General features: G+C 38.6%; 1 protein-coding gene across 2 annotated transcripts in view; it reads right to left on the bottom strand.

Moving 5' to 3' along the window:
* SLC25A13 (solute carrier family 25 member 13) overlaps positions 1-20,434 on the bottom strand; it is a 206,446-nt gene that overhangs the window by 78,013 nt on the left and 107,999 nt on the right. For both annotated transcript variants that reach the window (XM_024249984.3, XM_024249983.3), the window contains exon 5: positions 10,805-10,944. In XM_024249984.3, the coding sequence (XP_024105752.1) occupies positions 10,805-10,944 (140 nt within the window). The remainder of the gene's footprint in view (positions 1-10,804; positions 10,945-20,434) is intronic.

Below are 20,434 nucleotides of genomic sequence, written 5' to 3'. Positions count from 1 at the left end.
CCCTGACACCAGAAGTAAGTGTTCAACCGCAGGCTGAGGAACACATGTCAAGAATTTTACCTTATCTTTAATAGAGGGAGTTATGGAAGCCATACATTGTGATGACAATATGAAATCTGGAACAGGCATGGGTAGAGCACAAACAGAAGTCATGACACTGCTACCCGGGAGAGCTCAGGTGATTGTTTTCATCTTAGAGCCTCAGATTTTCTTCTACAGAATAGGCACAACAACACCTACTGTGCAGGGTTGTAAAAACCAGAGGTCATGAAAACCAGAGGTCATGCATGACAGGCATTTAATAAACAGTGGCTTTGATTTTTGTCCAGGTGAAAGGTTTAAAAACCTCTACAGTCTCTTGCAATATGAAACAGCGGTTCTGCTCAATCATTCTGAACTAGCCACAGGAACAGAAAAATGAACATCAGCCAGGATGGAGGATAACAACAGCTGAATGCTTCAACACTCACTATAGACCAGGGGCTATGCCAAGAACTTCAAAGACAGCATTTCACTTAAGCCTCACAATATTTCTGTGAAGTAATGATTATTATCTTCATTTTACACAGAGGCACCTGAAGTTCAGAGAGGTCAGGTAACTAGCCTAAAGTCACACAACTAAGAAGTGGAAGAGTTAAGATCCAAAGCAAGGGATGTCAGCTTTTAAAACTGAGATTCTTAACTATTAACTTATGCTGCCTCAGGCAAAATCATAAGTAAGGGGGTCATAACTAGATTTGGACAGGTAATAGGAAAAGAGACTTTAAGAAAATTTTGATGATGATTTGAATATATAAATGAAGGAAGATATATCTCAAAAATCCACATTTTGAATGATGGGGAAGATAATATACCACAAAGGAAAATACTTAAGGGGAAAGAGATGAGGTGGTTGACCATGATGAAAAACCTGGAATGAAGTGAGTTTCAGTTATAAACGAAAAGTTAAGAGGCACACAAAAGAAAGCTGGAGGTACAGGTAGAAATACAGATCTGGGAAATTTAGATAACAGGATTTTAGAGAAAACATCACAAGGCGAACGTTTACTAAGTTACTAAGTGCATGCTATGTCTCAGGGACTGCTGTGTTTTCCCTGCTTCATCTCTTTGAATCCTCTCCACAACCGAGGTGGTCCTACCATCACCTCTGTTCTGAAGATGGAAAAATTGAGGTAAGAATGAGCCAAGGGTGACACGGGCAAGGATGGAACTGAATATGCATCCAGGCAGTCGGCTTCTGGAGCCGTGATCTTAGCCTACACAGACTGCCTGTTCCTTTTAGAGGGGACCTACCAAAAACCAGAAGAAGAAAAAGATGATTGTAGAAATGGGTGAGATCATCCCACAGTGCATACAAAGAGCAGGCAGACAACAAAAATCAAACTGATACCTAAATAAGTGAGTAAAGAAAATAAGACAGAGGGCCTGAAACCTTGTAGCAAATCCAGAGAGCTGAGAAAATGAAGTGTCTCTCTAAAGAGAGCTCTTAACAGTACCAGGCAATGGGTGCTTACTAAATGCTGCTGCCAAAGACAGTTACCAACTGAAGACAAATGGCCCTTCCTATCACCTAAGGCCAGAAGGTCCAAGAGCAGGAGTTCTGCAGCTATCTCTAAGGCAGTTCCACTCAAGTACATGAAAGGAGGCCCAATTTCTCTTTAATATGTGCCAATGAACTATTTTCTGTTCCCTCTATTCTGGTGCATGATGATTAATGCAACAGGCTTTTATTGCAGCAGTTTCCAACTACTTCAACACACCCATTCAGACTGCTATAGAAAAAAAAAAATCAAACTCTTCAAAATTGCTAGTTGTACAGAATAAACACATATAGGGGTTACACTACTTTAGGTCTAACATTTGTGCTTCTAATAGTTCCAGGCCTGTCATTTCCTTAATAATCTCCAACTTTCAGGTAGGTATATTTTGAATGTAAAATATTCTCTCCATCTCTATTCAGACATGCAAGTTTGTGCTTTAGCCTGAGAACAATTTATCAGGAACAACAACAACAACGACAACAAAAACCCAAAAAACCCAGTCCCTCAAAACAAGCAGGAGATCCAGGTGATTTATATTATAAAGCCAAAAAAGCCAAAAAATATATACATATTTTTTGAACCCAGGTTAGTTTGCATTTTTGTGTTTTGAAATTTTAACAAAATCTAAAATATTAATAAAAGCAAAGAGTTAATAAGGAAATGATTCAAAATAATTCCTTTTTAGACATGGTGATAGAAGAATTCTGGGCAAAATGCAGCTAATTGTTTATCGAAACAGGAAACAAAAATGTATAAAGACGATTTGCCTAAAAAATACCATATCACATTTAGCCCAAACAATTTCTATATTACATCACATATCAGTACCTGTATACTGGTTTGCATATAAATATCCACTTTATTTTCATAATCTATGTTAATTTGAAGAAAAACATTCTAAATAAAATGAAGATCCACATATTTTTTAACAAAGTAAAAATGAAACATAGCAATAAAATAGGTAGAGAGATAAGTAGTTACCATTCTTAATTTTGTTCTATGTGCACCTCCCCCCAACCCCCATTTGGCCATGCAGTCAGTTTCAGAGTTGAGGGTGAAATTCCATCCCCAATTCACTGGGTGAGGCCTTTAATTAAAAGGGTCTTTGGAAGCAGTGTCACATGTGGCTCAGCATGCACTGCAACACCTTGGTAGAAACCAAATACAGAGCTTTTCCATCTCAATTTCCTTGCTCTTCTAATTTAACGTTAAACTTCACAGTGGGTAACAGCTGGGGAGATGCTGTATAGAGTGTTCATTTTTACCAGGTTGCTACTGTAAAAACCCTGCACAACAGGCTGCTCAACAAAACAGCAAGCTAACACCACAGACACAACAGCACAATGAATCCTGATTTTCTTTGCCCAGAGAGTAGAAAGTGTGTGCTGTGGCTGGAACGTGTCCAAGGGATCACATCTCTAGTTACTCATCACCAAACTAGCAATGGCTTCCATTTGGACACAAAACAGAATCTCATCTAGTGGAAGAGTTGAAGGCAAACAACACTAATGTGCTCTACTCACTAGTTCATTTGAGAACACCAAATGATGCTGTTTATGAAACAATACCAAAGCTACATCACAGACCCCACCTGATACAACTTAGAATCAACATAAAAGGCATTCACATAGTGAAAATGAAAATACAACTGGGTTCTTGGGCCACTAAAAATTCATGGTCGGGCTGGGCACAGTGGCTCATGCCTGTAATCTCAGTACTTTGGGAGGGTGAGGTGAGTGGATTGCTTGAGGTCAGGAGTTCAAGACCAGCCTGACCAACATGGTGAAACCCCGTCTCTACTAAAAATACAAAAAATTAGCTGGGCATGGGGTTGGGCAGCCTGTAATCCCAGCTACTCCAGAGGCTGAGGCAGGAGAATCACTTGAACCTGGGAGGTGGAGGTTGCAGTGAGCCAAGAGCATGCCATTGCACTCCAGCCTGGGTGACAAAGTGAGACTATGTCTCAAGAAAAAAAAAAAAAAAAATTCATGGTCTAGATACTTTCGCTAATACAGACAAGACAAGTTGGGGGACAAAAGGGAGAGGCAAATGGCTCAGATTACTCAAAACTAAACCTAAGCAAGGACCTTGTTAATTGTCTACTCATCTGTAAAGAATTACGGCTTCAGCCAATTCTACTACAAGGGATTATTTTTTATGAACACATGAAATCGCTTATTAATTCTAAAGCTAGAAAATTTGGGGTTGCCATGGTTGAAGGTATGTTTTGTTTGGTGGTGGTTGGGCGGGGGTAGTAGCAATTTTGTTTTTAACACCTATAGCCTCTTGTGTTGAAATTGTTGCCTTACACCAGGATGCTGTGACAAATAGAGTCGCAAACCGTAACTGATGGTGAGTATAAAGCCAAGACCACAGTTGACCAGCAGCAGTGAATCTCTGGCTTGTAGAGGGACATTGGCAACTACCAACACCTGGGAGCAGCAGACTTCTAGAGTTCTACTCTCTAGGGCTCAGGATCTAAATAACCAAAATGTTCATGTTACACAGAAAAGAAGTGGGCTGACCTCTACACTGTGCTGACCAAGAAGCCAAAATAATGGTCAATCTGCTTTCTTAAAAAGAACCAAAATTGTTCAGTTGCATTACTAGCATGGGTATGCTCTGGCAACCAACCAGGTTATCACGGGACTCGTGATCTGAGGACAAGGACCCTTACTAATATGAATGACCAGTCTGGGATGCCAGACACAGCTTTGATCCCCAAGTTCTATTCCTAGCTCTATTTACTACAATTCATGTCTTTGGGTTTCATCATCCTCTTCTGACAAAATGAGGACCAGAGTAAAACTATGATAAAATACCCAGGCCCTTGTGATTAGAGCTCTCTGTTGGGTCAGGTTACCTCATTCTTAAACTCTATTTGATGAGAAGCCATTAGATAGGATTTTTAGCCTCATTCCCTCTCAGGTCAGCTATCCTGTCTCTTGGCTAGCCAGTGGAATCCACAACCTCAAAATCAGGCCTCTCCACCAATTCAGAGCATTGCAAATTTCTGGATGATGCTTTTAGAGCAATAGGTGGATGACCCCTGGAAACAAAAGAAATTTCCTGGCTACATAAAGTGCAGAACAAAATTCCTTCAAAAAACCCAACTATACAGGGGCCGTAGGTAGGGCTCCTACAGTAGATCATCTCAACACCAAAGAATTGAAAAGAGGCGGCAGAGCCAATACACCAACACACATGAACAGCTCTTACATATAAAGCACTACTCTGTAGCCCCTCCTTAAAACCTCCTCTTCTTGTGCTCCCTATTTCAATGAAACACCACCATCCTCCCACTAGCCCAAGGCTAAAACCCAGGAGTCAACCTTGAGTTCTGCAAATCTATGACTGTCCCCATCCCATTAAATCATGAAGCTTTGTCTGGCCTATCCCTGTAAGTTCTCTTGACTCCATTTACTCTGGCCCATCACTGTTACCATCCAACTGAGACCACAGTTGTTTGACTCTTGGCTTAAAAAGTAACCAACTGATCTCCCTCTCCTTGGTCACATCCCTCTCCATTAGATTTACACACAATAGTAGAGTGATCCTTCTGAAGCACAGATCTTATGAGGTTTGCCTCGACAGACTTCCCATTAGTCTTAGGATAAAGAGCCATTTACCTTTACACATTCAGGGTTGCCTAGTCCAGACCAAAGTTTGCCAAAATGTGGTTCCTGAACCATCCAGAGCATCGCAATTTAGGATGCTCATTGGAAAGGCAGCTTCTTAGGCCCTATTCAGAACTACTAAATTTGAGTCTTGGGAGGGGAGGTGGGTGGAGAGGCCTGGGACTCTGCATTTCTAAATACACACCTCAGATAATTTTTACACTAAAATTTGGGGGAAAAAAACTGCCAGAGATTTAGAAAAATTAATTTCAACTTCATATCCACCTGTCTAATCTTGAACAAATCCAGAAAACTTCTTTAGGCTTCTGTTCACTCAGCTTTCATAGGGAAACAACACCAACAACCTAAGGTGACTGTAAGGACAAATATTAATACAAGAACTTTCTTAGCTAGAAAATGCTATATGAGAGGTAGCTAATAACAATGTTGTTCTAGTTAACAGAAATATTGAATTTTGTAGTAATCCTAGACTTTTCTATCCTGAGATTGGAACCAGTGGAAACTCCTATGTGTAGACTGTTTTCAAATTAAAGTAATTACATGTAAAATAGATACCCAAGATTATAAAACAGTATCAAACAAAAAAACCTGGAAATGACAGTACAATGCACCCCTAAGAACTTGTTGATGATCGTATCTGGCAATTAATGGGTAGGGGTCAGGAATGCTAGATGTTTAGCAACGCATGACTGGGCACTGCCATTCAGATGCATGGTAACTTCTAGGAACAGAAAATAGCTATCTATAGCCTTAGACCTGGAGAAAGTGCAATAGAGTGGGAACGGCATCGTATTTTTGAATTTGTCACACACCTGTCATCTGACTGCAGAAGCTAAGCTCTAGAACAGCTGCTCTTTACCACCCTTTTGGGATACTTCTTTGGAAACATAATGAAAGCTATGGGCCATTTCCCTGGAAAATTACTGGTAAATGCAAAATTTTACCATAGAGTAGGTTTATTCTTTTGCATACAATATGTGATGATGATAATCACCTTTTAGGTTATTGGGAGGATGCTATTATCAGAAATAATATTTAAAAGCACTTTGTAAATTATAAACATTATATAGATATTAGTTATTGTAACTTTTTTGAAAGTGACTCAGTACTGACTACACAATAATTTGGCAGAAAAGTTTTAGAAACCTTTCATTCTGTGCCCCCAAGTGCCTACGACATTCACCCAATAAAAAAATTGGCAAAGCAGGCTGGGCACGGTGGCTCATGCCTGTAATCCCAGCACTTTGAGAGGCCAAGGCGGGTGGATCACTTGAGCCCTGGCTTTCAAAGTTGTAGCGAGCGCTAATGCACCACTGCACTCTAGCCTGGTTAACAAAGTGAGACCCTGTCTCAAAACAAAAACAAGAAAAGAAAAGAAAAAGGAAAAAAGAAGTTGGCAAAGGATCTGAATACCTGCCATTAGGGTTTATGCCACAAACCTTTAAGGGTTTTTGCTACAAAACAACAAACTCATAGGGCAAACATTTTATACTTACTTGTAGTTGCTCCTTTTACACTGTCAGGTGGATATACCCAGATACAAGTCCTAGATTTTCATATTATGAGTGTCTCAAGATTATAGTCTCTGCACCTTTCAAACCTTTGCACAAATCCTATTGACAAACCCGACGTGCTCTGCAAATATTTGCTGAATTGGATGGTTTGCCTGACATGAGTAATCATCACGACACACAAAAATACTGAGTTTTAGGTTAATACTATTTATTTATTTATTTTTTTGAGACGGGGTCTTGCTCTGTTGCTCAGGCTGGAATGCAGTGGCCTGATCTCGGCTCACTGCAACCTCTGCCTCCTGGGTTCAGCGATTCTCCTGCCTCAGCCTCCCGAGTAGCTGGGATTACAGGTGCACGCCACTATGCCCAGCTAATTTTTTTGTATTTTTGGTAGAGACGGGGTTTCACCATGTTGGCCAGGATGGTCTCGAACTCCTGACCTCGTGATCCACCCACCTCGGCCTCCCAAAGTGCTGGGATTACAGGCGTGAGCCACCACGCCCAGCCCATTAATACTATTTATCAACTACAGTTCCATCAGGTTAGAATAGAAAAATTTCTCCAAATTATTTTCTAAAATGCAAAGAATATTAAAATCTATTTTAAAACTAGCGGCTATAAAATTAGAGCTTTGCTCTAGGAGCTGGGAGTAGACATATGTGGAGAGGTTTACAGAATATTTTAAAATACACATACCTACCCACATATAAAACTGTATTCACATTCACACATACCATCATTCATGAAGTTATATGGAGATGAAGTTAACTGGGCATTAAAAAATAGCAACAACAGATGTAACAGTATAAATAATGGGATAAGAGAAATGTGACCCCACTCCCTGCTGAAATCTTTCTATTCCAATGAGGAAGAAGACTACAGGAAGGAGGCTTTGTATCCCTGCCACTTGCTTCAATGTTACTAGATGCAAAGCTCAAATCAGTCAAGTTTAGCTCAAATAATATTGAACAGATTTACCACTTGCAAAGTACAAATCAGTCAAGTTTAGCTCAAATAATATCAAATTGATTCACCACTTTATGACTTTTACAACCAAAGCACAGAAAAGGACATAGCAACTCACCATGTAAGCAATGCCCAGGACTGCCAACACCTTAGTGGGTGGGGACCTGTCCAGACTCTACACAGATAAACACATGACCCAAGTAAGATCCTCACAGCCACATGGTGGTTTCTAAGAAGCTCACACTTGCTTAGATATAGTAAAACATTTATTAAATGACAAAAAAAAAAAAAAGGAACTGCAGAGAACTGCACTGCCCCACCAATCAGACACATGTATACACATACATAAGCACAGGTAATGTGATGGCCGGAACCAACCTGAGCTATCTTCTAGGGACCCTCAGTGGAATAGAGGAGTGCTGTCTCTACATGCCATACAAGTTCCCTGAAATCACAAGCACTTTTTGGCTGTCCCTACGGCTGCTCCCCTTCCTCATCATGTGACAAGTAGCAGCATGCACGGTGGCAGCTTATTCACATTTCAAGCAACCAAGCATCTGCCTTCACAGCTTTGGCATCAGCCAGGGAGCTGGTGCCTATTTCTGAGTCCTGCCCTAGAGCAGAAAGGCGGATACCTGCCTGACAAAGCGAGAGCCTGAAACACAGCAGATTAAATTCACTAGTATCTTTAAGAAGTTACCTGTATCCAGAAAGAGCCCAAAGGAAGCAAACAAAGCATCTGAAGTAGAGGTCTGAAGCTCTACCTGCATTCAGAAAAGAGTTCAAATGAAGCAAACAAAACATGAAATGGAAGGAAGGAAGGAACCCAATGGTAGACATTAAAACTGGCATTCAGGTAAAGCCTATCATGGTCCATCCATTAATTCCTATAAGTCCGGATCTGGAGTAGGACACAAAAGCAAGGCCCTGACTGAGATCACTAACCACTATAACCATTGTAATCTAGTAAAAGTTCAGTACTTCTATTCTGGCTACAGAGACAAAATCATCCCACACAGGACACTGTGGGATGTTTCCATTTACCATTATAGAATGAAGTCAAATTTAAGTGAATGCCTTACAAATTGTTCGGGAACATAACCATAGTCCCCGAGTTATTTAATCCTTCCCCATATCTGGAGGAAGGCCTAGAGGCTGCTGTGAGCAGTTGAAAATCTACTCAATTCAGTATAATTGACACTTGCTTAGAGGAGGAAACACGATCATCCTTACTACTGCTAACATCCCATTAAAACTAAAAGTTAATTAGGCTGTGTTCCATAAAGTCAATTTGAGGCATTTGTCTCAATAACATTATTGTAATTATTCCTCATCAAAATGAATACCGCCTCCTACAGCACAACAATGTCCTGTGGAAACAGCAGCAAAAATCCAGCAACTCACATTACATTCTCCATCTGAGTTACCTAAGTAGGTTTATGTTTACAGAGAACTGAAAACAGGGATTCACAGACATTAACGCTTTGTTTTTAAAAAATACAAAGGCAGGTTTAGGGCATCTTGTTTTATGTTTCCAAAGGCCTGGAAAATAAAAGCAAACTAGACAGCACGACAAATTACATGAATCATAATAATACCATGAAAATTAAAAAAGAGAAGTACCTATTGAAGTTAACCTATCACAAATGCTAGTTGCTAAGAATGGACACCACAAAATCTTTACCAAGTGAGCACCACAACCCGTGCACCCTCCACCTCTACCCAGAACAGGATTCCAACCACTCCCCAGAGGGCTCTGGCAAGGTGTGGAGCACACGAAAAAGCCAGGGGCACCAGGATGCCCACTAAGGACATTTCTAGTAACAAAGAATTGAAAATTTTCCTCAAGACCCAAAATGTAAACATACCAAATGAGTCCCCTTACATGAGTCTTTTTAAACATATTTAATAAAGTATAAATAAAATGTAACTGTTAGAAACAAAGCAAATGCATAAACATCTATATAGCCTATAGATATTGACCTCTAGTGACTACATGATAATGTTGTATTTAAAGTATTTTTAAATAATGCTGCTGAAGGAAAACTAAGTTATAATCATATTCTGTGAATACTCTTCTCTTTACATCATCAGTGGCCCAATGATATGATCATATGGGTGGGGGAAGGGGGTCACGAGAGAAGGGCAGCAGGGACTGGGTTAGGGAAAGTGCACCCCAGAAATGTAGACAACTGCTACAACGGTTAACCCACAGAAGAAAGTGCGCAAGTGCCCTTAGCACACTGGTTCTCCATTAGGGCCACCCAAGAAGCTTTAAATAGCCCCCAAATACCCAGGCTTCCCCCCGCCCCCATTAAATCTAATCTCTAGAGGTGGGACTGAGGCAACATTAGTTTTTAAAGCTTCCAGGTGATTCCAATATGCAGCCAAGTTTGAGACTAGTGTCTTATCTATAAAAGGTGTCAGATGAAATGATTCTGAAGCTGAAGACAAATCTGTCCATTTCCAGGGGAAAACAAAATATTGGTAAGTAGTAACACAGCGAGTCACAAGCCAAAATTTTAAGTTGTAATTTTGCCCCTCCTGACCTAAGTGACCTTGAGGAAATCACTTGATTTCCCGGGGCCTCAATGTGTATTCCTTCTAAACATGGAGGAGTTCTACATAAATCTGTGGAAATCCCATTTAATTCTATGATTTCAACATATTAATAAAGAAATACTTCTCAATGGGACACTTTTGCCAGGCTAGAAAGTATGTAGTAAGTAAATCACAGTTCAAGACTCCAATCAGGACTTTTACACACAATTTGATTCCAGGTTTACTTATTTACCCTTTTAATTTTTTTTTTTTTTTTTTTTTTTTTTTTTGAGACGGAGTCTCGCTCTTTCGCCCAGGCCGGACTGCAGTGGCGCGATCTCAGCTCACTGCAAGCTCCACCTCCCAAGTTCACGCCATTCTCCTGCCTCAGCCTCCCAAGTAGCTGGGACCACAGGCGCCTGCCACCATGCCCAGCTAATTTTTTGTATTTTTAGTAGAGACGGGGTTTCACCATGTTGGCCAGGATGGTCTCGATCTCCTGACCTCGTCATCCACCCACCTCGGTCTCCCAAAGTGCTGGGATTACAGGCGTGAGCCACTGCGCCCGCCCACACCCTTTTAACTTTTTAAGAGCTAGACCCACCAATAAAAACTGAGTAAATTCCGCATATGTCAGGTGTCTTTTTCTTTCTTTTCCAAAATGTAGTTGCACAAATTCTGAATCCCAGTTAAATGGAATATGTTGATGAATTGTGGTCTGTCCAAAAACTTGCTTAACATCCTCTGAAAAGAGAAAAGACAGGTTGATTAAAACAAAGTAAATGAAGTTCTTTCTGATAAAATCTGTTATTGAATGGATATCGCTTTTTCTTATTAAAAAAAGTAATTCAATTTTAAACAGACACACAGATTACAAACTATGGCAGAAATAAAAGAATCCTCAAGGAATCAGTTAAAAAATCAAGGTCAAGAATCCCACCAAATAAAATAAAGGGGGGGAAAAATCAAGAAGTCACACACACTCACAACCTAAAGGCTGTAGGAAACCCAAGTAGAAAGCTAAAACTATTATCATCTCATTTGTTTTTGTTTCAATAAATAATGATTATTTTCTAGGTACAGAGGACAGAATTCAATCTTAGTGGCAGGAAGCACGTACATACACACACACACACACACAAGATACAAGCGTTACGTATAGCCTTTAGCAAGTTATTTAAATAAGTTTTTGGAAGATTTAGAAATCCATTAGGAAGAAATTTGACACACATATTTAACACCCCTAAGGCTGTTTCTGTGCTCGAAAAAGTCCAACACTTTATCGAGCTGCATGTGAAGACAAAGAAAATGAGGAGAAAAGCCAGCAGCAGCCCAAGTCTTTGATTTTCTACTGCGCTCTTTTGGCTTGACCCAAGAGTTCTCAAATTGTTCAAATAATCCCATTTAAGATGGGCCACTGAATGTGCTGGTCCTGGCTTAGGATCTCTTTTTAGCCTCTACAGAAAAACTGTAAGAGGACTGACAGAGAAAAAACAAACAAACAAGAAAAAAACATGAAAAACCTTACTTTTCTAAAGCTTCTACTTTTATTTTTAGCCTCCTCCTCTTGATAAAAGTATGTGTTTGGAGAATGGAGGAAATACAAATTATTAGCATATTAATAATTTTTCCTGGCTTTCACATCTTTAAATACATCTACCAAACCTGCTCATTTCTATGAGCAAACTGTGCTTGATACCTTTTTTATCTTTTGCTTCTATTTAAAACAAAAAAAGAAGAAAGTTATTTAGTCCTCTGAAAAGTGCCAAAACCTTTGGCATATGTGTCTATGGTTTCCCCCCAAATTTCCTGCTCCCACCCCCATTATACCCACAGTTTTTATTCCATGTTTTTAAAGTTTCCAGAAATTTTTAAAGCCTTGTCATGAAGAAACAGTAGTGCCACCATTAACATAAGGTTAGGTGTGTATTTGCACAGAGAAGGCAGTAAAAATCCAGGATTATGCTGGGCATAAATTTTATAAAAGGTGGCAGAAATCCTCAGACTGGCCCTGATGAGGACAATAAAAGTTTTAAAGTACAAGTACTGAATTTATTCTGTCTTCTTTACTCTTAGGGAAAAGAGAGATAAGATATAAGGAAAATGAAGTGAATCCAGAATTAGGATTTAAAGGAAAAACAAACAAACAAAAAAGATTCTCAGTGAGTCTGACCAGGGGTCAATAAAAGGAATTAAGTAGAAGAAGATTTCTGAGAAGAAATCACCAAACTGAAATTCAAATGATTTGGATTCAAATTCTACTAACAGCAGCTAAAATTTCTTGGGCACTCACCATGTGCCAGGTATTGTTCTAATGGCTGTAAGTCCCTTAATATCTTAAAACATGACTTTCTTCAGTGCAAAACATATTAACCAAGATAATCTGTGACTCCTTTCCAGGTGTAAGTGTCTGTATCTCTGCAGGAAGCAGGCCCAATAAAGTTTTAATAAAGGCTCCCATAACCTTCTAATCTAGATGAATAAATTATCTAATGAAAATAATGCTCAAATGATAAAGATGTGACCAAAAGAAAAAAATTCACACTGTAAATAAAATTTTATACTAGAATAAAATTTTAGAGAAATAATATGCCAGAAAAAATGGTTTTCTGGTTTATCCTCAGTTAACTTAAAGATTCCTTTCTGCCAAGCATTCCAGTGAAATAAAGTTTTAACGTAATAATCATAGAATAATTGTCAAAAATAAGATTTTTCCCCTTCTTGGTCTCTCCTTCAATCTGTGTTTTCCCACAGAAAATAACAGAAGGTATTTACTAAATAGTTGGTATATAAAGCTAAGGCACTTATTATCCATTTTTATATTTATATAGTCTAAAATTATAAATATACATGAAAGTAGGTTTAAGTTTTTCTAAAATTAGTGAATGCATGTAAAATGTGTGTCACCATAAACAACAATCTTATTTATCTATAATTAAAGTAACTACCATTTACTTCTTACTAGAGCTCACATTTGAATCCGAAACTCTAAACGCTATAGTTTTTTGGACTACACCATAGATTGTGTGTGTGTCTCTATGAAATGCCTGGCTGATGTACTGAAATCTCCTCTTCAGGATAGAGCTATACATTATCCCTAAGATATCTTTCAGATCTAAAATCTGACAATCCTATAGGCCTGTACTACCAATAATGATTTGTCTGAAAAAAGATCTCTGTATAAATCTTCTAGCGTATACTATACTAGATGTATATAAAAGATCTCTATATGATGTAATATAAATCATTATATAGTATGCATATGTATGCACATATTAATGTGTTTGTGCATATTTATTGAACATCTTTTATTTCCTAATTGATTATTAGCCCCTTCACAGCAAAGACCCCATTCTTCACATCTGATTCTACCACTATGGCTGGCACAGTGGTAGGCAGAGAGCAACTGCTCACTAAGTAGTTGCTGAATTTAAATGAGCCAGAAAAGGTTTACAATAGATAATGCAACAGGTTAAGGACAGCGGTATTAACCCTTTGGGGCACTACAGTTTCCCTTGCTGAGAAACTATTCAACAGTCATTTCTCACCACTTCAGTGCACTGCATACAAATCATCAGTCAATATCGTTTATCAAAATCCCCAGGCCCGGTCCTAAACTGATTTAAACATGTTGAGGGGCTGAAAAAACTGCATTTTAGCCAGCACTCCAAGTTTTCCTGATGCAAGGGTCCAGGACCTCATTCTGAAAGCATTATCTGGGAGTATGGAAGGGTTAGATTCACTCCTAATTTTTAACTTCTCATTGAAATGGATAAAAATTTAAAAGGAAGGAGGTAGAGAAGATTCTCCAGACCAAGCAGTGTAATGCAGGAATGTGTAAACACAGATCATGTGTAGACCTAGGTCATTCAGGGCTCCCATGCTGCACAACTCCAGTGGATGGCATTCACTTCATGGTCCATGTGACTGGCGCCTCCCGGAGTTGGTCAGTGTATCAACCACATGACCCTGAGGATGTAGGCCCATTATTAGCTTTGTGGCTGTTCCAATATACTGGCTATTGTAGGAATGTCAGGGCTTAGCTAGCTAGCTAGCAACCTTCTAAGTAGCACAGCTTGGGAGCACTGTACTAGGTCCTGTGGGAAGAGAAAGGGTAGTAAAAGGTATGAGGCTATACCCAAGTCTAATACATGAGAAATAATTCAACAGCAGATTCAAACAGTACACTGTATCAGCACTAAACCACAGGGTGGCCTCATGGTAAGGAAATGGAGATTTAAGGAGAGAAGTAAGAGAGAAAAGCTTATTGGAGCAGATAAACCATGATCTGGGCCCTGAAAGGTGTCAAGGATTTACTAAGAGGGACCTTTGAGGGAGCTTTTCAATGGAGATCAATGGCATGAAGAAAGGTTCATTTCTTTTGAAATGAATCAAAGGTCCAGTTACAGTGCTTTGGACCAAAGCCACCTGGGATCACTGAGACATGATAGATCCTGTTCCAGGTAGCCACAGACATTGGCATCACCTGCCAGTAGCAAACATTATTTTAAAGCCCCCGGGGCATGATGCTATGTTTATGGTGAAGAAAAGTTTGCTATGGAAAGAACAGTTGGCCATGGGACTCTGCAGGGGAAAAAAGGCCTGAAGTTGTTTACCACTTGGCATAATTTCTACAAAATTTACTTTTTACTCTCTTGACCTACCTAGCAGGATTATGTACTCAAATATCATAAGATTGCCAAGCCATTCTAATTGGAGAAGCCAAATGATACGCAAAAGATTAAAGGAAACCTACCAATATTTCTATTCATCTCACGACTAATAAAATCTTTTAAAACAAAATATTAAACCTTGTTCCTCTGGAAAACTCGCACATTTTCTCCAAAAATATTTTATAGACTCATAAGTTTCTGAGTATTTCACTCTGCTCTAATGAATCATCCTGGGGCATTCATTTTCTGAAATGTTTGGTCTCTACGTTTTCCTGCAGGCTCATGAATAGAAACATCTATAAACTCAATAATCACTATGGGTTCCTTGCATTTCTCCCTCACTCTGGGAGACATTATAATACCACGTCAGGTTAATATTCTTTTCTCCTTTTAGGAGGCACAAATAGCTTTCTCACTTAACATCTGATTGTTTAAGATTCCTCTATGTCTTGTAAGGCTCTGAGAGGTAAGAGGAACAAGTTCCAGCTCTCATTTTATAGCTGAAAAATCAGAAATGAAAATCCAAAGTGATTTTCAAGCCCAGTTCTACTCTATACTCTGGCTCCCACATGGGCAATTCCATGAGCTTTACTATGAAAGACTCCAGGAGTCAAACTTAGAGTTGCCCTCTCACCAAACCCTTACCATTCCTTGACCATTCCAAACCTAACTTGCAGTCCTGGAGAGGAAAGAAGAAACCCAAAATGTTTTAGCCTTTTTGGTTGCTTATTTGGTTCAGAATAACTCATAACTCAGTCGTGGAAGACTTTCAGGTAAGAACCACCTGCTAGATCTATCTCAAACGTAAAAATAATTAGAATTAGGTCTCTTCCGGTCTAAAATACAAGCCTTAAACTCTTTTCCCCATGTTGAGGACATATAGGCAAAGAAACAAAACTAATTATCATTAAAATGTGCATGTAGCACTAGTATATGTTTTGGATATATAAAGTCATATTTTTCTTAGTTCAGCTACTCCTCCTAAAAGTAAAGCCAAATTAGAATGCTTATTTTTTAAAGTAAAGAAGTAAAGTATAATTGTTGTTATTTCAGTCTGTGCCAAACAAGCTATGTTTGGAAGGCCTGTAGTTCCCATAATATCACCAAATAATAGTGATATTATTTAAAGTAAGACCTCACCGAATAAGCTCAAGGATCCTTTTATTTGTGGAACTTTGCTTTCTCCACAAAAGTTTCCATCTTAAAAGTCTGCTGCATTTGTTTATATCATGAGAAGACAATTACAAAGTGGCAGTTGTTTCCTTCCTAAAGATAACCTCAAAAAGTCAACCTATTTCTCCCAAGTTAGTAAGTTTCCCAGGCTACAGGGTATGGTTATAGTGAAAAGAGTTGAGACCTTTAAAAGTTGGGTCACAGATGGCATTATCTTATATACAGAAAAGTCCTAAGAAATCACTAAAAAATTATTAGAACTAATAAATAAGTCTAGCAAGGTTGGAAGACAGAAAAATCAATATACAAATATCAACTGTATTGCTATATATTTGAAATAAGCAATCCAAAAATGAAATTTAAAAAACAACTCGGTCAGGCGCAGTGGCCCACGCCTGTAATCCCAGCATTTGGGAGGCCCAGGCAGGCGGATCATTTCAGGTCAGGAGTTCGAGATCAGCCTGGCCAACAGGGTGAAACCCCATCTCTACTAAAAATACAAAAGTTAGCCAGGCATGGTGGTGGGCACCTGTAATCCCAGCTACTTGGGAGGCTGAGGCAAGAGAATGGCGTGAACCCGGGAGGCAGAGCTTGCAGTGAGTGGAGTGCCACTGCACTCCAGCCTGGGCGACAGAGCGAGACTCCGTCGCAAAAAAAAAATTAATTAATTAATTAATTTTTTAAAAAACTCAATTTACAGTAGCCTCAAAAACAATAAAATACTTAGAAATAAAGTTAACAAAATAAGTGCAAAACTGATTCTCTAAACACTACAAAACAGCGTTGAAAGAAACTAAAGAAAATCTAAATAAATAGAAACACATCCCATGTTCACGGATTAAAAGACTTGATATTGTTAAGATGGCAAAACTCTCCAAAGTTAATTTTAAAATGGCAATACTCCCTAAAATGATCTATAGATTCAATGTAATCCCTATCAAAATCCTAGTTGGCCTGTTTGCAAAAATTGGCAAACTGATCCAACAATGCATTATGAAAATTCAAGTGATTCAAAAGAGCCAAAACAATCTTGAAAAAGAAGAACAGATGGAGTCTTGCTCTGTTGCCCAGGCTGGAGTACAGTGGCATGATCTTGGCTCACTGCAACCTCTGCCTCCCAGGTTCAAGCGATTCTCCTGCCTCAGCCTCCTGAGTACCTGGGATTAGCTTTGATACACCCAGCTAATTTTTGTATTTTTAGTGGAGACAGGGTTTCACCATGTTGGTCAGGCTGGTCTCGAACTCCTGACCTCGTGATCCACCCACCTTGGCCTCCCAAAGTGCTGGGATTATAGGCATGATCCACCACACCTGGCACAAATTTGGATTTCAAGCTTACTACAAAGCTAGAGTAATCAAGACTATGTAGTACTGGTATAAGATAGACACAGAGAACAACAGAATGAAATTGAGAGTAAAAAATTAACCCTCACATTTATAGTCAATTGATTTCCAACAAAGGTAACAGTCAATAAGAAAAAACTGGTGCAGGGACAATATCCATATGCAAAACAATGAAGTTGGGCTCCTATCTCACCCTGTATACAAAAATTAACTCATAATGGATCAAAGACCTAACTACAAGACTTAAAACCGTGAATAGTTTTAGAAGAAAATACAGGCATATTTTCAAGAAAATTTTAGAAAAAAAAATAGACACAATTTTTGTGATGTTGGATTAGGAAATGGTTTAGTTGACACCAAAACTACAAGCAACAGAAAAAAAAATAAATTATACTTCATCAAAATTTAAAACTTTATACTCCTCCAAGGATACCATTAAGAAAGTATTAAAATGGCCATGCACGGTGGCTCATGCCTGTAATCCCAGCACTTTGGGAGGCGGAGACGGGCGGATCACCTGAGGTCAGGAGTTTGATACCAGCCTGGGCAACATGGCAAAACCCCATCTCTACTAAAAATACAAAAATTATCCAGGCATGGTGGCACGTGCCTGTAAATCCCAGCTACTCAGGAGGCTGAGGCAGGGAGAATTGCTTGAACCCGTGAGGCGGAGGTTGCAGTGAGCCGAGATCACGCCATTCCATTCCAGCCTGGGGGAGAGAGACTGTCTCAAAAAAAAAAAAAAAAAAAAAAAAAAAGAAAAGAAAAAAAGAAAGTGTTAAAACACAACGAGATACGATCTCACACCACTCAGAATCGTTATTAAAAAGTCAAAAAATAACAGAAGCCGGTGAGGTTGCAGAGAAAAAGGAACGCTTATGTACTGTTGGTGGGAGTGTAAATTAGTTTAACCACTGTGGAATACAGTGTGGCAATCCCTCAAAGACCTAAAAACAGAAATACCATTCAACCCAGTAATCTCATTACTGGGTATATACCCAAAGGGATATACATCATTCTATTATAAAGACACATGCATATGTACATTCATTGCAGCACTATTCACAATAGCAAAGAGGTGGAATCAACCTAAATGCCTATCAATGATAGAGTGGATAAAAAAAATGTGGTATATATACACCACGGAGTACTATGTAGCCATGAAAAAGAATGAGATCATGTCCTTTGCAGGAACGTCGATGGAGCTGGAGGCCGTTATCATTAGCAAACTAATGCAGGAACAGAAAACCAAACACTGCTTGCTCTCACTTTAAGTGGGAGCTAAATGATGAGAACATATGGACACAGAGGAGAACAAGAGACACTGGGGCCTACCAGAGGGTAAAGGGTGGGAGGAGGGAGAGGATCAGGAAAAGTAACCAATGGGTACTAGGCTTAATATCTGAGTGATGAAATAATTTGTACAACAAACCCCTATGACACAAGTTTACCTATATAATGAACCTGCATATGTACCCCTGAACTTAAAATAAAAAAGTTTAAAAAAAGGAGACAGAAAAAGAAAAGAAAAAGAAAAAACAGCCTATAGACTAGGAGAAAAACTTTGCAAGTCACATATCTGATAAGGAACTCTAGTATACACACAGAACTCTCACAATACAATAAAAGGACAAATAATCCTATTTAAAAATGGGCAAAGGATCTGAATAGACATTTCTCCAGAGACAGCATAAAATTGCCAAGAGGCACATGAAAAGATGTTAAACATCATTAGCCACCAGGGAGATGAAAATCAAAACCACGATGAGATAACCACTTCACCCTGCTACAATGGTTATAATCAAAAAGAGATAATAAGAAGTGTTGGTGAGGATGTGAAGGAACTGCAATCCTCAAACACTGCTGGTGGGAATATATTTAAGAAAATGGTGTGGCCACTTTGGAAAACAGTCTGGCAGTTCCTCAAAAAGTTCAACATAGAATTATAATATGACTCAGCAATTCCACTCTCAGGTATATACTCAAGAGAAATGAAAACATATGCCCATACAGACTCACGTACATGAATGTTCACAGCAACGTTATTCATAATAGCCAAGCACTGAGAACAGCTCTTATGCCTGTTAACTGATTAATAAACAAAATGTGACCTATCTATATCTACACAGTGAAATATTATTTATCAATAAAAAGGAATAACATATGTGCTACATCATGGATGAGCCTTGGAAACATTATGCTAAGTAAAAGAAACCAATCATGAAAGCCCACATTTTATGACTCCATTTATATGAAATGTCTAGAACAGATAAATCCATATACACAAAAAGTAGATTAACAATTGCCAGGGGATGGAGGGACTGGATGGAAGGGAGTGGTGATTGCTAAGGTGTGGTGCGAGGTTTCTTGTTGGGGTGATGAAAATGTTCTACAATTGAATGTGGTGATAATTGTACAAATCTGTGAATATATTAAAAACCATTGAATCATATACTTTAAATGGGTAAATTATATCTCAACAAAGCTTTCTCGGAAAAAAAAACACCTAGAACTGTCAGATATCTGCCTTTTACTAACGAGTAACCCTGGGCAAATTACTTACTCTGACTCAATTCGCTCAATCTTTAAAATGGGAATATCTATCTTAGACAGTTTTTCTGGAGTTAAGCATGACTAGTACAATGTTCTAAACATAGTAGGTGACCATCAAAATCATAAAACCCCAAAGTGTAAAGTCTTAATTATAATGAAAATTATTATCTGGGCACCAAATATTTGCAAATACTATTTTTTCAATGAGCACAGTGTGATTTGGAAGTATCATAGTTTTTAATTTCTCAAAAAGCAATAATTTTCCTCAAATATTCAAAATCCATCCTTTCTTGAGCTCATATACTAAAATTCTGAATGAAAAGTGATCAAAAACTAAGTAATTTTCTATTATGTTTCTTAAAGTATAAAATTAAGAAAGATTAAGAATCTCCACTCTTTTCTCTGAAGATCTTTCAGACACTAGAGATATTTAATTGGCAAATTACTTGCACATGCCATTAAGTGGTTAGACTGAATTTGTTTTTTACAAA

This window comes from Pongo abelii, chromosome 6 (assembly GCF_028885655.2).
Source record: "Pongo abelii isolate AG06213 chromosome 6, NHGRI_mPonAbe1-v2.0_pri, whole genome shotgun sequence".
NCBI classification, from domain to species: domain Eukaryota; kingdom Metazoa; phylum Chordata; class Mammalia; order Primates; family Hominidae; genus Pongo; species Pongo abelii.
The sequence above is the reverse complement of the archived record's forward strand: the minus strand, read 5'-3'. Positions and strand labels throughout refer to the sequence as shown.